The sequence below is a fragment of the Aythya marila genome, assembly GCF_965140915.1.
Source record: "Aythya marila genome assembly, chromosome: 28".
Lineage (NCBI taxonomy): Eukaryota > Metazoa > Chordata > Aves > Anseriformes > Anatidae > Aythya > Aythya marila.
The window spans coordinates 590,279-605,880 of record NC_139069.1 but is presented as its reverse complement, the minus strand read 5'-3'; the positions used below and the strand labels follow the sequence as shown (position 1 = coordinate 605,880).

Sequence of the window (15,602 nt, the reverse complement as noted above, 5' to 3'; positions counted from 1 at the left end):
CTTGGGTGCGGCGCTGCCCATATATGGAGCCGGGCGGGCGAACCGTGGCTTCCTATTGGTCGGATTTTCGCGCGCTCGGCCGCCATCTTGAGTGCGGCGCCGCCATCTTGGGGAGGTCGCGCGGCCCTGGGAGGCCTCCGCGGGGCCAGAGGGCGCTGCGGGCGGCTGAGGGGGGGGGGAGGGCGTGGCCAACCGGAAAAGGGGCGTGGCCAAGCGGAAAAGGGGCGTGGCCACGGCAGCAATGGCGGCGGCCGAGGAGGCGGCGGCGGCGGCCGAGGGGGACGGGGAAGGGGGCGACGAGGAGGCCCTGAGGGCCCTGGAGGTGGGGGGGCGGGGCCTGGTTGCCATGGCGACCGAGGGGGCGGGGCCTGGTTGCCATGGGGATGGTGGGGGGGGAGGGGTGGTTGCTAGGGGGAGATGGGGCCTAAGGGGGGGGGGACGAGGCCTGGTTGCCATGGAAACGGGGCCTAGAGGGGGACAAGGCCTGGTTGCCATGGAGATTTGGGGTGAGAAGGCCCCGTTTCCATGGTGATTTGGGGTGACAGGGCCTGGTTGCCATGGAAACGAGGCCTAGAGGGGGACAAGGCCTGGTTGCCATGGAGATTTGGGGTGACAAGGCCCCGTTTCCATGGTAATTTGGGGTCACAAGGGTTGGTTGCCATGGAAACGAGGCCTAGAGGGGGACAAGGCCCGGTTGCCATGGAGATTTGGGGTGACAAGGACCCGTTTCCATGGTGATTTGGGGTGAAAAAGCCCGGTTGCCATGGAAACGGGGTGACAAGAGGTGACAAGGCCCTGTTGCCATGGAGATTTGGGGTGACAAGGCCCGGTTGCCATGGTGACGACCCCCAAACCCCCCTTTTTCCCCCCAGGAGATGGTGGCCGAGCTGTACCGCTTCAAGGACAGCCTGCGGCTGGGCGACAACCCCGCTCCGGGTGACAACGACCACCCCACGGGTGACAACAACCGCTCAGGTGACAACAACAACCCCTCAGGTGACAACAACACCCCTAAGGGTGACAACAACACCCCTAAGGGTGACAACACCCCTCCGGGTGACAACAACAACCCCCTTCTGGGTGACAACAACCCCTTGGGTGACAACAACCCCCATAAGGGTGACAACAACCCCCGTAAGGGTGACAACAACACCCCCACGGGTGACAACACCCCCTAAGGGTGACAGCAACCACCCCACGGGTGACAACAACCCCTCTAAGGGTGACAACAACCCCCGTAAGGGTGACAACACCCCTCCGGGTGACAAAAACAACCCCACAGGTGACAAGAACAACCCCACAAGTGACAACAACACCCCCACAGGTGACAACAACCCCTCAGGTGACAACAACAACCCCTCTAAGGGTGACAACAACCCTCCCACGGGTGACAACACCCCTCCAGGTGACAACAACACCCCCTCAGGTGACAAAAACACCCCCACAGGTGACAAAAACAACCCCACGAGTGACAACAACACCCGTAAGGGTGACAACAACACCCCTAAGGGTGACAACAACCCCCCCACGGGTGACACCCGGCGCCAGGAGGCGCTGGCGGCGCTGGAGGAGGAGATGGAGCGCACGGTGCAGCGCATGGAGGCGGTCCACGGTGAGGGGGCGGGGCCTGGGCGCGCCCACAAGCCCCGCCCACAAGCCCACAAGCCCCGCCCACAACCATAGGCCACGCCCATTCGATGGGCCACGCCCCTTCAAGCCCCGCCCCCCCTCAGTGTCCCCGCAGAGCCGGGGCTGGGTGCTGTCCCTCCCCTCCTCTTAAGCCACACCCCTTCTATTAAGCCACACCTCCCTATTAGGCCACGCCCCCTCCATTAAACCACGCCCCTCGTTTTAAGCCACGCCTCCTCCATTAGGCCACGCCCCCTCCCTTTAACCGTGACCTCTCTCCTGTACCCCTACCCCTACCCCCACCCCCTCCCTTAAGCCCCACCCACCTCCATTAAGCCACACCCCCTCTATTAGGCCACGCCTCCTCCCTTAGGCCACACCCCTCCGTTAAACCACGCCCCCTCTATTAAGCCACGCCCCCTCCCTTAAGCCACGCCCCCTCCATTTTCCCTATACCCCACCCCTAACCCCACCCCATCTCTTAAGCCCCACCCACCTCCATTAAGCCACGCCCCCTCAATCAGGCCACGCCCTTATATTAAACCACGCCCCCTTTATTAGGCCACGCCCCCTCCATTAAGCCACGCCCCTTTTCCTTTCCCCATACCCCTTCCACTTGCCCCTACCCCTACCCCCACCCCCTCCCTCAAGCCCCACCCCCTCTATTAGGCCACGCCTCCTCCCTTAGGCCACGCCCCTAAGTTAGACCACGCCCCTTTCATTAAGACACGCCCCCTCCTTTAAGCCACACCCCTCCCCTAAGCCACCCCCCTTCCCCATACCCCTTCCCCTTACCCCCACCCACCTCCATTAAGCCCCACCCCCTCCCTTAAACCCCTCCCACCTCCCCCAAGCCCCTCCCCCTCCCCGGAGGCCCCTCCCCCTTTAAGCCCCGCCCCCTTTCAGTGTCCCCCCAGGGCCGGGGCCGGGCGCTGCTGCTGCGGGCGCGGGCGCTGGAGGCGGCCCCGGGGGGCCGGGGGAGGGCGGAGGCGGCGCTGGGCCGGGCCCTGAAGCTGCAGCCGGGGCTGGCGCCCGCCTGGACCCGCCTGGGGGAGGCCCGGTGGGGACACGGGGACATCGCCGGGGCCACGCGCTGCTTCCAGGGGGCGCTGGCACACGTGAGTAGGGCACTGGGGGGGATTTGGGGGGATTTGGGGGGTTATAGGGTCGGTATCGGGGTTATGGGGTCGGTATCAGGGGTTATGGGGTCAATATCATGGATTATAGGGTCGATATCAGGGGTTATAGGATCGATATCAGGGGTTATGGGGTCGATATCAGGGGTTATAGGGTCAATATTAGGAGTTATAGGGTCACTATCAGGGGTTATGGGGTCGATATTGGAGTTATAGGATCAATATCATGGGTTATGGGGTCAATATCAGGGGTTATAGGGTTGATATCAGGGGTTATAGGGTCGATTTAGGGGTTATAGGGTCAGTACCAGGGGTTATAGGGTCAGTATTAGGGGTTATAGGGTTGATATCGGGGGTTATAGGATTGAATTAGGGGTTATAGGGTGGATATTGCGGGTTATAGGATCAATATCAGGGGTTATAGGGTTGGTTTAGGGGTTATAGGGTGGATATTGGGGGTTATAGGATCAATATCAGGGGTTATAGGGTCGGTATCAGGGGTTATGGGGTCGATATCAGGGGTTATGGGGTGAGTTTAGGGGTTATAGGGTCAATATCAGGGGTTATGGGGTCAATATCAGGGGTTATAGGGTCGGTATCAGGGGTTATGGGGTCGATATCAGGGGTTATGGGGTGAGTTTAGGGGTTATAGGGTCGGTATCGGGGGTTATGGGGTCAAAAAGAGGGGTTATAGGGTCGATATTGGAGTTATAGGATCAATATCATGGGTTATGGGGTCAGTATGGGGGGTTATAGGGTCGATATCAGGGGTTATAGGGTCGGTATCGGGGGTTATGGGGTCGGTATCAGGGGTTATGGGGTCAAAAAGAGGGGTTGTAGGGTCGATTTAGGGGTTATAGGGTCGATATCAGGGGTTATGGGGTCAAATTAGGGGTTATAGGGTCGATTTGGGGGTTATGGGGTGAGTATCAGGGGTTATAGGGTCGGTATCGGGGGTTATGGGGTCAATATCAGGGGTTATAGGGTCAGTATCAGGGGTTATGGGGTCAATATTGGGGGTTATAGGGTCAATAAAGGGGGTTATAGGGTCGGTATCGGGGGTTATAGGGTCGATATTGGAGTTATAGGATCAATATCAAGGGTTATAGGGTCGATATCAGGGGCTATAGGGTCAATATTGGGGGTTATAGGGTGAGTAGCAGGGGTTATAGGGTCGATTTAGGGGTTATAGGGTTGGTTTAGGGGTTATAGGGTCGATATTGGGGGTTATAGGATCAATATCAGGGGTTATAGGGTCGATGTAAGGGGTTATGGGGTCACTATCAGGGGTTATGGGGTGAGTTTAGGGGTTATAGGGTCAATATTAGGGGTTATGGGGTCGATATCAAGGGTTATGGGGTCAATATCAGAGGTTATGGGGTGAGATTAGGGGTTATAGGGTCGATAATTGGGGGTTATAGGGTCAATATCAGAGGTTATGGGGTGAGATTAGGGGTTATAGGGTCAGTATGAGAGGTTATAGGGTCGATATCAGGGGTTATAGGGTCAATAAGAAGGGTTATAAGGTCAATATTGGAGTTATAGGATCAATATCATGGGTTATAGGGTCAATATCAGGGGTTATGGGGTCAATATCAGGGGTTATAGGGTCAATATTGGGGGTTATAGGATCCGTATCAGGGGTTATAGGGTCGATATTGGGGGTTATAGGATCAATATCAGGGGTTATGGGGTGAGATTAGGGGTTATAGGGTCAGTATGGGAGGTTATAGGGTCAATAAGAGCCATTATAGGGTCAATTTAGGGGTTCTAGGATCAGTATCAGGGGTTATAGGGTCATTATGGGGTGTTATAGGGTCAATATCAGGGGTTATAGGGTAAGTGTGGGGGGTTATAGGGTCGGTTTAGGGTTATAGGGTCAATATTGGGGGTTATAGGATCAGTATCAGGGGTTATGGGGTCGATATTGGGGGTTATAGGGTCAAAAAGATGGGTTATAGGGTCAATATTAGTGGTTATAGGATCAATATGATGGGTTATAGGGTCAATATCGGGGTTATAGGGTCAGTATTAGGGGTTATAGGGTCACTATGGGGGGTTATGGGGTCAAAAAGAGGGGTTATAGGGTCGATTTAGGGGTTATAGGGTCAATGTTGGCGGTTATAGGGTCAGTATGGGGGGTTGTGGGGTTGATTTAGGGGTTATGGGGTCGATTTGGAGCTTATAGGGTCAGTATGGGGCTTATGGGGTCAGTGGGGGAGGTTATTGGGGGGATTTAGGGGATTTGGGGGGAGATTTGGGGCGGATTTGGGGGATTTGGGGTCATTTGGGGTGGATTTGGGGGATTTAGGGTCAATTTGGGGTGGATTTGGGGGATTTGGGGTCAATTTGGGGTGGATTTGGGGCAGATTTGGGGTCATTTGGGGTGGATTTGGGGTCTTTAGGGTCATTTGGGGTGGATTTGGGGTCTTTAGGGGTGGATTTGGGGTGGATTTGGGGGATTTAGGGTCATTTGGGGTGGATTTGGGGCAGATTTGGGGGATTTGGGGTCAATTTCGGGTGGATTTGGGGGATTTAGGGTCAGTTTGGGGTGGATTTGGGGTGCATTTAGGGGATTTGGGGTCAATTTCGGGTGGATTTGGGGGATTTGGGGTCATTTGGGGTGGATTTGGGGTCATTTGGGGTGGTTTTTGGGTGGATTCGAGGTGGATTTGGGGTCATTTGGGGTGGATTTGGGGTGGATTTGGGGTCATTTGGGGTGGATTTGGGGTCATTTGGGGCAGATTTGGGGGATTTGAGGTCATTTGGGGCGGATTTGGGCTCATTTGAGCTCATTTTGGGTCAATTTGGGGCCGATTTGGCCCATCCACCCCCCACCCCTTTTAGGATCCCTTATAGGGCCGCCCCCCTTTTATAGGATTTCCCCCCCCCCTTTCTCCATGCCCCCATTTTGGGTCCGATTCCCCCCTTTCCGTGCTTTATTCCCCCCTTTTTGGGATTTTTTTTCCCCTTTTTAGTTTTTTTTTGGGATTTTTTTTTTTTTTTCCCCCTTTTTAGGGTTTTTTCCCCTTTTTGGGGTTTTTTCCCCTATAGGGCGAGGACGCGGAGGCGCGGCGCCTGCTCTCCATGGCCCTACGGCGGGGGGGGGCCCTACAGGAGGGCCTGGCCCAGGCCGAGGCCGCCGTGCGCTGCGACCCCACAGACGGCAGCTCCTGGTGTGAGTTATGGGGTCCTTATAGGGCCGTTATAGGGTCGGGGGGATTTTATAGGGTTCCTATAGGGTGAGCGGGTCGGGGTTGATGGGGGTGGGTCTGGGGGTGGTTGGGGTTAATTGGTGTGATTTTGGGGTTGATTGGGCTAAAGGGGGAGGCTCCAGGCTTGTAAAATCTTATAGGGTCTTATAGGGCCGTTATAGGGTCATGGGTTTTTTATAGGGTTCCTATAGGGTGAGCGGGTCAGGGTTAAGGGGGATTGATGAGGGGGTGGTTGGGGTTAATTGGTGTGATTTTGGGGTTGATTGGGCTAAAGGGGGAGGCTGTAGGGCTATGGGAACTTTTAGGGTCTTATAGGGCCGTTATAGGGTCGGGGGGTTTTTATAGGGTTCCTATAGGGTGAGCGGGTTGGGGTTGATGGGGTTTGGTCGGGGGGTGATTGGGGTTAATTGGTGTGATTTTGGGGTTGATTGGGCTAAAGGGGGAGGCTCCAGGCTTGTAAAATCTTATAGGGTCTTATAGGGCCGTTATAGGGTCGGGGCGATTTTATAGGGTTCCTATAGGGTGAGCGGGTCGGGGTTAATGGGGATTAATGAGGGGGTCTTTGGGGTTAATTGATGTGATTTTGGGGTTGATTGGGCTAAAGGGGGAGGCTCTAGGCTTGTAAAATCTTATAGGGTCTTATAGGGCCGTTATAGGGTCATGGGTTTTTTATAGGGTTCCTATAGGGTGAGCGGGTCGGGGTTAAGGGGGATTGATGACGGGGTGGTTGGGGTTAATTGGTGTGATTTTGGGGTTGATTGGGCTAAAGGGGGAGGCTGTAGGGCTATGGGAACTTTTAGGGTCTTATAGGGCCGTTATAGGGTCGCGGGTTTTTTATAGGGTTCCTATAGGGTGAGCGGGTCGGGGTTAAGGGGGATTGATGAGGGGGTTCCTGGGGTTAATTGGTGTGATTTTGGGGTTGATTGGGCTAAAGGGGGAGGCTGTAGGGCTGTGGAATCTTATAGGGTCGTTATGGGGTTTTATAGGGTCGTGGGTTTTTTATAGGGTTCCTATAGGGTGAGCGGGTCGGGGTTGATGGGGTTTGGTCTGGGGGTGGTTGGGGTTAATTGGTGTGATTTTGGGGTTGATTGGGCTAAAGGGGGAGGCTCTAGGCTTGTAAAATCTTATAGGGTCGTTATGGGGTTTTATAGGGTCGCGGGTTTTTTATAGGGTTCCTATAGGGTGAGCGGGTCGGGGTTGATGGGGGTGGGTCTGGGGGTGGTTGGGGTTAATTGGTGGGATTTTGGGGTCGATTGGGCTAAAGGGGGAGGCTGTAGGGCTATGGGATCTTTTAGGGTCTTATAGGGCCGTTATAGGGTCGGGGGCATTTTATAGGGTTCCTATAGGGTGAGCGGGTCGGGGTTAAGGGGGATTAATGAGGGGGTGGTTGGGGTTAATTGGTGTGATTTTGGGGTTGATTGGGCTAAAGGGGGAGGCTGTAGGGCTATGGGATCGTTATAGGGTCAGGGACAAAGTTATAGGGTCAGGGTTTTTTTATAGGGTTCCTATAGGGTGAGCGGGTCGGGGTTAATGGGGTTTGGTCGGGGGGTGGTTGGGGTTAATTGGTGTGATTTTGGGGTCGATTGGGCTAAAGGGGGAGGCTCTAGGCTTGTAGGATCTTATAGGGTCGTTATGGGGTTTTATAGGGTCGCGGGTTTTTTATAGGGTTCCTATAGGGTGAGCGGGTCAGGGTTAAGGGGGATTAATGAGGGGGTCTTTGGGGTTAATTGATGTGATTTTGGGGTTGATAGGGCTAAAGGGGGAGGCTCTAGGCTTGTAGGATCTTATAGGGTCGTTATGGGGTTTTATAGGGTCGCGGGTTTTTTATAGGGTTCCTATAGGGTGAGCGGGTCGGGGTTGATGGGGTTTGGTGGGGAGGTGGTTGGGGTTAATTGGTGTGATTTTGGGGTTGATTGGGCTAAAGGGGGAGGCTCTAGGCTTGTAGGATCTTATAGGGTCGTTATGGGGTTTTATAGGGTCGCGGGTTTTTTATAGGGTTCCTATAGGGTGAGCGGGTCGGGGTTGATGGGGATTAATGAGGGGGTGGTTGGGGTTAATTGGTGTGATTTTGGGGTTGATTGGGCTAAAGGGGGAGGCTGTAGGGCTATGGGAACTTTTAGGGTCTTATAGGGCCGTTATAGGGTCAGGGGGATTTTATGGGGTTGCGGGGGTTTTAAGGGGTCCTTATAGGTTCGGGGGGGGTTTTATGGGGTCGGGGGGGGTTTATAGGGTCGGGGGGGTGTTTATGGGGTCAGGGGGCTTTATAGGGTCTTATGGGGTTGTTATAGGGTCGGGGGGGTTTTATGGGGTCCTTATAGGTTCTTGGGGTTTTTATGGGGTCGGGGGGGTTTTATGGGGTCGGGGGGAGCTTTATGGGGTCGGGGGGTGTTTATGGGGTCATTATAGGGTCCAGGGAGTCTTATGGGGTCGGGGGTGTTTATAGGGTCCTTATAGGGTCGGGAGGGTTTTATGGGGTTGCGGGGGTTTTAAGGGGTCCTTATAGGTTCTTGGGGGTTTTATGGGGTCAGGGGGGTTTTATGGGGTCGGGGGGAGCTTTATGGGGTCGGGGGGTGTTTATGGGGTCACTATAGGGTCTGGGAAGCTTTATGGGGTCGGGGGTGTTTATAGGGTCCTTATAGGTTCAGGGGGGTTTTATGGGGTCAGGGGGGGGTTTATAGGGTCGGGGGGGTGTTTATGGGGTCGGGGGGTGTTTATGGGGTCACTATAGGGTCAGGGGGCTTTATAGGGTCTTATGGGGTTGTTACAGGGTCGGGGGGGTTTTATAGGGTTCTTATAGGTTCTTGGGGGTTTTATGGGGTCGGGGGGGTTTTATAGGGTCGGGGGGAGGTTTATGGGGTCAGGGGTGTTTATAGGGTCATTATAGGGTCGGGGGGCTTTATGGGGTCTTATGGGGTTATTATAGGGTCAGGGGGGTTTTATGGGGTCCTTATAGGTTCTTGGGGTTTTTATGGGGTCGGGGGGGTTTTATAGGGTCGGGGGGAGCTTTATGGGGTCGGGGGGTGTTTATGGGGTCATTATAGGGTCCAGGGAGTCTTATGGGGTCGGGGGTGTTTATAGGGTCCTTATAGGGTCGGGAGGGTTTTATGGGGTTGCGGGGGTTTTAAGGGGTCCTTATAGGTTCTTGGGGTTTTTATGGGGTCAGGGGGGTTTTATAGGGTCGGGGGGAGCTTTATGGGGTCGGGGGGTGTTTATGGGGTCGTTATGGGGTCCCTAAACCCCCCTTTTTCCCCCCAGACGTGCTGGGCAACGCCTACGTCTCGCTCTTCTTCGCCGGGGGGCAGAGCCCCGAGGCCGCGCGCCGCGCGCTGGGCGCCTACGCACAGGCGGTACGCGGCCCTATAGGGCCGGGGGTGACCCTATAAGGCCGGGGGGCGACCCTATAGAGCTTTCGGGGTCCCTATAAGGCTCGGGGGGGCGTTGGGAGGTGTTACGGGGCGGGAGGAGGGCGTTATAGGGCCGGGGAGGGCGTTATAGGGCCGGGGAGGGGTTATAGGGTCAAGGGGTCTTATAGGGTCGCTGTAGGGCCGGGGGGTTTATAGGGTCGCTGTAGTGTCCTGTGGTTGCTATGGGGTCTCTATAGGGCCGGGGGTGTCTATGGGGTCGCTATGGGGCCCTATAGCCGCTATAGGGTCACTGTGGGGCCCTATAGGGCTGGAGTTTCCTATGGGGTCCTTATAGGGCCAGGGGTGTCTATGGGGTCCCTATGAGACCCTATGGTCCCTATAGGGCCTGGGGTTGCTATGGGGTCTCTATGGGGCCCTATAGCCGCTATAGGGTCACTATAGGGCCCTATAGTTCCTATAGGGTCAGGGGTTGCTATGGGGTCCCTATAGGGCCAGGGGTGTCTATGGGGTCACTATGGGGCCCTATGGTCACTATAGGGCCTGGGGTCACTATGGGGTCTCTGTGGGGCCCTATAGCCACTATAGGGTCACTGTGGGACCGTATAGGGCTGGAGTTTCCTATGGGGTCCTTATAGGGCCAGGGGTGTCTATGGGGTCACTATGGGGCCCTATGGTCAATATAGGACCTGGGGCCGCTATGGGGTCTCTATGGGGCCCTATAGCCGCTATAGGGTCACTATAGGGCCCTATAGTTCCTATAGGGTCAGGGGTTGCTATGGGGTCCCTATAGGGCCAGGGGTGTCTATGGGGTCCTTATGGGGCCCTATGGTCCCTATAGGGCCTGGGGTCGCTATGGGGTCTCTATGGGGCCCTATAGATGCTATAGGGTCGCTGTGGGGCCCTACAAACCCCTATAGGGCCCTATGGTTGCTATGGGGCCTATGGGGCAGGCCCCGTTGCTAGGGGCAGGCCCCGTTGCTAGGGGCAGGCCCCGTTGCTAGGGCCGGGCCCCGTTGCTAGGGGGCGTGTCCCCGTCGCCATGGTGACGCGGCCCCGCCCCTTTAGGAAAAAATCGACCCCGCCGCCGCAGCCAATCCCGACCTCCACCTCAACCGCGCCACGGTACGGCAGCCAATGGGGAGCGAGCGTGGGCGGGACTAAGGGCGGGAGGCGGGAGGAAGAGCGGCGGGGGGACGGCAGCCAATGGGGGAGCGAGGCGCGGCGCGACTCAGCCAATGGGCGCGCAGCTGCTGCAGTACCAGGAGCGCTACGGGGCCGCCCTGGAGGGGCTGGCGCGCGCCGCCGCCTTGGCGCCGGAGTGGGCGGAGCCGCGCATGCGCCACGCGCGGCTGCTGGACTTCCTGGGGCGCCTCTGCGCGTTGCTGAGCAACCGCGTGAGTGACAGCCGAGGGGGGGCGGGGCTTGGAGGGGGGGAGGTGGGCGGGGCTTGGGGGGACGGGGGCGGGGTTTGGGGGGAAGGGGGCGGGGTTTGGGGGGAAGGGGGCGGGGTTGGGGGGAAGGGGGCGGGGTTGGGGGGAAGGGGGCGGGGTTTGGCGTGAGGCGAAGGCGGCGGCCATCTTGGGGGGGCTTTTTTGGGGGGAAATTGGGGGATTTTGGGGCTTTTTGGGGGGTTTTGGGGCGTTTTTGGGGGGTATTAAGAGGGGTTGTGTGGTAATTTGCGGGATTTGGGGGGGTTTTGGGGGGAATTGGGGGATTTTAGGGGGGTTTTGGGGGATTTTGGGGGAAACTGGGGGGACTTTGGGGGATTTGGGGGGGTTTGGGGGGATTTTGGGGCGTTTTGGGGGATTTTAGAGGGATTTTGTGGTAATTTGTGGAATTTGGGGCATTTGGGGGGGAATTGGGGTTTTTGGGGGGGATTTTGGTGGGATTTGGGGGGTTTTGGGGGATTTGGGGGCATTTTAGGGGGATTTGGGGAGGATTTGGGGATTTGGGGGCATTTTGGGGGGATTTGGGGCAATTTGGGGGAAATTTTTGAGGGAATTTGTGGTAATTTGGGGGGATTTGTGGTAATTTGGGGGCATTTTAGGGGGATTTGGGGCGATTTGGGGATTTGGGGGCATTTTGGTGGGATTTGGGGCTATTTGGGAGCCAATTTTGGGGGGTTTTGTGGTAAGTTTGGGGGGGATTGGGGGAATTTGGGGCAATTTGAGGGATTTGGTGTATTTTGGGGGGAATTTGGGGGGATTTGGGGCATTTTGGGGGATTTTAGAGGGACTTTGTGGTAATTTGGGGAATTTGGGGCGGTTTTGGGGCCATTTGGGGCGGTTTTGGGACCATTTGGGGTGGATTGGGGGCCATTATGGGTGGATTTGGGGAATTTTGGGTGGATTTGGGTCCATTTGGGGCGGTTTTGGGGCCATTTGGGGCCAATTTGGGGCCATTTAGGTTTATTTTGGGTCATTTGGGGTGGATTTGGGACCATTTAGGGTTATTTTGGGGCCATTTAGGGTTATTTTGGGTCCATTTTGGGTGGATTTGGGTCCATTTGGGGCGGTTTTGGGTCCATTTTAGGCGTTTTTGGGGCCATTTTGGGCGTTTTTGGGGCCATTTAGGGTGGTTTTGGGGGCCATTTGGGCTTATTTTGGGGCCATTTAGGGTTATTTTGGGTCCTTTGGGGTGGATTTGGGGCCATTTTGGGCGTTTTTGGGGCCATTTTGGGTGTTTTTGGGGTCATTTAGGCTTATTTTGGGTCCTTTGGGGTGCTTTTGGGGCCATTTAGGGTGGATTTGGGGCCATTTAGGGAGGTTTTGGGGTCATTTGGGGTGGATTTGGGGCCATTTGGGATGGTTTTGGGGTCATTTAGGGTGGATTTGGGGCCATTTTGGGGCAGTTTTGTGGCTGATTTGGGGCCATTTGGGGTGAATTTGGGCCCATTCGGGCTCTTTTTGGGTCCATTTCCCTTCTTTTAGGGCAAAGTGCGGGGCAAGCGGCTGCGGGGCCTTTTGGGGTCGCTGCCCCCGTCCCTTTTGGGGCCGTCGGGGGGGGTCCCGACCCTTTTGGGGTCGCTGCGTTTCGGGGCCAACCCCGGGCGGGCGCTGCTGGGCCGCGTCCTCTTCAGCCTCACCCCGGACGAGGGCGTCCCGCTGTGAGTTTTGGGGTCATTTATGGGGTTTTTGGGGTTTTGGGGTTTTTTGGGGGGGGGTTATGGGGTCGGGGAGGGGGTGGAGGGTCAGGGGGAGGGGGGTTTTGGGGGGGTTTTAGGGTTTTTTTGGGGGGGTTTGGGGTGATCCTATAAGCGTCCCCACGGCCCTATAAGGGTCCCCAGGTCCCCGTGACCCTATAAGTGACCCCACGACCCTATAAATGCCCCAAATACCCCAGAAACGACCCCAAAAGTGCCCCAAAGTCCCCATAGATGACCCCAAAAGTGTCCCAGTGACCCTATAAGCCCCCAAATGTCCCCATAAATGACCCCATAAGTGCCCAAAAGACCCCATAAGTCCCCAAAATGACCCCATAACTGTCCCCACGACCCTATAAATGCCCCAAATACCCCATAAATGACCCCAAAAGTGCCCCAAAGTCCCCATAGATGACCCTATAAGTGTCCCAGTGACCCTATAAGCCCCCAAATGTCCCCAAAACGACCCCATAAGTGTCCCTATGACCCTATAAATGCCCCAAATACCCCATAAATGACCCCAAAAGTGTCCCAGTGACCCTATAAGCCCCCAAATGTCCCCATAAATGACCCTATAAATGCCCAAAAGACCCCATAAGTCCCCAAAACGACCCCATAAGTGACCCCATGACCCTATAAATGCCCCAAATAACCCAAAAATGACCCCAGAAGTGTCCCAGTGACCCCATAGATGACCCTATAAGTGTCCCAGTGACCCTATAAGCCCCCAAATGTCCCCAAAACGACCCCATAAGTGCCCCCACGACCCTATAAATGCCCCAAATACCCCATAAATGACCCCATAAGTGTCCCTGTGACCCTATAAGTGCCCCCATGACCCTATAAGTCCCCAAATGTCCCCAAAACGACCCCATAAGTGTCCCAATGACCCCATAAACAACCCTATAAGTGTCCCAGTGACCCTATAAGCCCCCAAATGTCCCCAAAACGACCCCATAAGTGTCCCAGTGACCCTATAAATGCCCCAAATACCCCAGAAATGACCCCAAAAGTGTCCCTGTGACTCTATAAGCCCCCAAATGTCCCCATAAATGACCCCATAAGTGCCCAAAAGACCCCATAAGTCCCCAAAACGACCCCATAACTGTCCCCACGACCCTATAAATGCCCCAAATACCCCATAAACGACCCCAAAACGACCCCAGAAGCGTCCCAGTGCCCCACGACCCCAAAAAGCCCGCAAATAACCCCAAAAATCCCCCTAGAACCATCCCCATGACCCCCTAAATCCCCAAAACACCCCAAAAACGACCCCATAACCCCCCCCAGCGCCCCTTTTTCCCCCCAAAACCAGTCTGTAGGGCTCCATACTGGTTTATACTGGTTTATACTGGTTTGTACTGGTTTATACTGGTTTGTACTGGTTTGTACTGGTTCTTACTGGTTTGTACTGGTGCAGGACGCTGGGGGTGGCGGACGGGGCGGGGGCGGTGGCGGCCGTCAGCGTCTTCAACGCGGCCCCAAACTGGGGGGTACTGGTGGGGGACGCCCTGGGGCTGCCCGAGCCCCGCCTGCGCCAGCAACTGGTGCAGCACCAGGGGAAGGTAACTGGGAGCACTGGGAGGCACTGGGAGGGGATGGGGGGGCACTGGGAGGGACTGGGAGGGGACTGGGAGGGGCTGGGAGGGGATGGGGGGGGACTGGGAGGGACTGGGAGGGATTGGGAGGGGGTTCTTGGGTACTGGGAGGGAACTGGGATATACTGGGAGGGACTGGGAGGGGTTTTTGGGTACTAGGGGGAGACTGGGATATACTGGGAGGCACTGGGAGGGGATGGGGGGGGACTGGGAGGGACTGGGAGGGGATTTGGGGGGGGTTTGGGGGGACTGGGAGGGGACTGGGAGGGACTGGGGGATACTGGGATATACTGGGAGGGGGTTAAGGGGGACTGGGATGAACTGGGAGGGACTGGGAGGGAACTGGGATATACTGGGAGGCACTGGGAGGGGACTGGGAGGGACTGGGATGAACTGGGAGGGACTGGGAGGGGGTTTTTGGGTACTGGGGGGAGACTGGGAGGCACTGGGAGGGGACTTGGGGGTACTGGGCCATACTGGGAGGGCACTGGGATATACTGGGATGTACTGGGAGGGGATCCGGGGAGGTTTGGGGGTACTGGGAGGGCCTGGGCTATACTGGGAGGGGACTGGGAGGGAACTGGGAGGGGACTGGGGCATACTGGGATATACTGGGAGGGTTGTGTGCTGCTTTATACTGGTTTATACTGGGCTATACCAGTATATACCAGTTTGTACCAGTATATAGCGGTCCGTACCGGTCCATACTGGTTTATACTGGTCCGTACTGGTCCGTACTGGTCCTTACTGGTTTGTACTGGTTTGTACTGGTGCAGACGTTCTCGTTCCTGTCTGTCCGGGTCCCGTCCCCGCTGTCCCTGGTGGTCAACGGGCGCCGCCCCCCCCCCTCGGCCGCCGCCCCCCCCCGGCTGCAGTGCTCCAACCCCCCCAGTTAATTAATTAATTAATTAATTAAACCCTTAATTAGTTCCCCAATTAACGGGTCCCGGCCTTAATTAGCGCCCCGCCCCCTGCCCGAGGGGGCGGGGCTTGGGGGAAGGGGGCGGAGACGTCTCGGGGGGGGGGGGGGGGGGGGGGGGGGGGGGATGGCACCGTGGGGGCGGCCATGTTGGGTGTGGCACGGGCACATGGGGGCCGCCATCTTGGGTGTGGCATCTCCCAACTGGGAAGCCATCTTGGGTGAGGCCTGGTCACATGATGGCAGCCATGTTGGGTGTGGCAGTGTGAGGTGGTGGCCGCCATCTTGGGTGTGGCATGTCCAAAATGGGAAGCCATGTTGGGTGGGTGTGTCTTAATGGAGGCGGCCATCTTGGGTGTGGCCTAATCACATGGAGGCGGCCATCTTGGGTGTGGCATCTCCCAACAAGGAAGCCATCTTGGGTGTGGCCATCACATGAAGGCAGCCATGTTGGGTGTGGCCCAGATACACAAAGGCAGCCATCTTGGGAGGGCGTGTCTTAATGGAGGCGGCCATGTTGGGTGTGGCCAAGTCATGTGAAGTCGGCCATCTTGGGTGTGGCATCTCCCAACTGGGAAGCCATGTTGGGTGGGACACA

The 15,602-nt window shown here is 56.5% G+C and overlaps 1 protein-coding gene across 1 annotated transcript; it reads left to right on the top strand.

Annotated features, from left to right (window-relative positions):
- The first annotated feature begins 233 nt into the window (after nt 1-233).
- Nucleotides 234-15,015, top strand: TTC5 (tetratricopeptide repeat domain 5). The gene is made up of 12 exons (XM_082780551.1): nt 234-322; nt 873-975; nt 1,283-1,342; nt 1,448-1,612; nt 2,536-2,747; nt 5,820-5,943; nt 9,236-9,327; nt 10,411-10,467; nt 10,593-10,739; nt 12,276-12,451; nt 13,908-14,052; nt 14,862-15,015. The coding sequence occupies exons 1-12, from the start codon at nt 242-244 to the stop codon at nt 14,979-14,981; spliced, it is 1,482 nt and encodes a 493-aa protein (XP_082636677.1). The 5' UTR covers nt 234-241; the 3' UTR covers nt 14,982-15,015.
- Nucleotides 15,016-15,602: the final 587 nt, after the last annotated feature.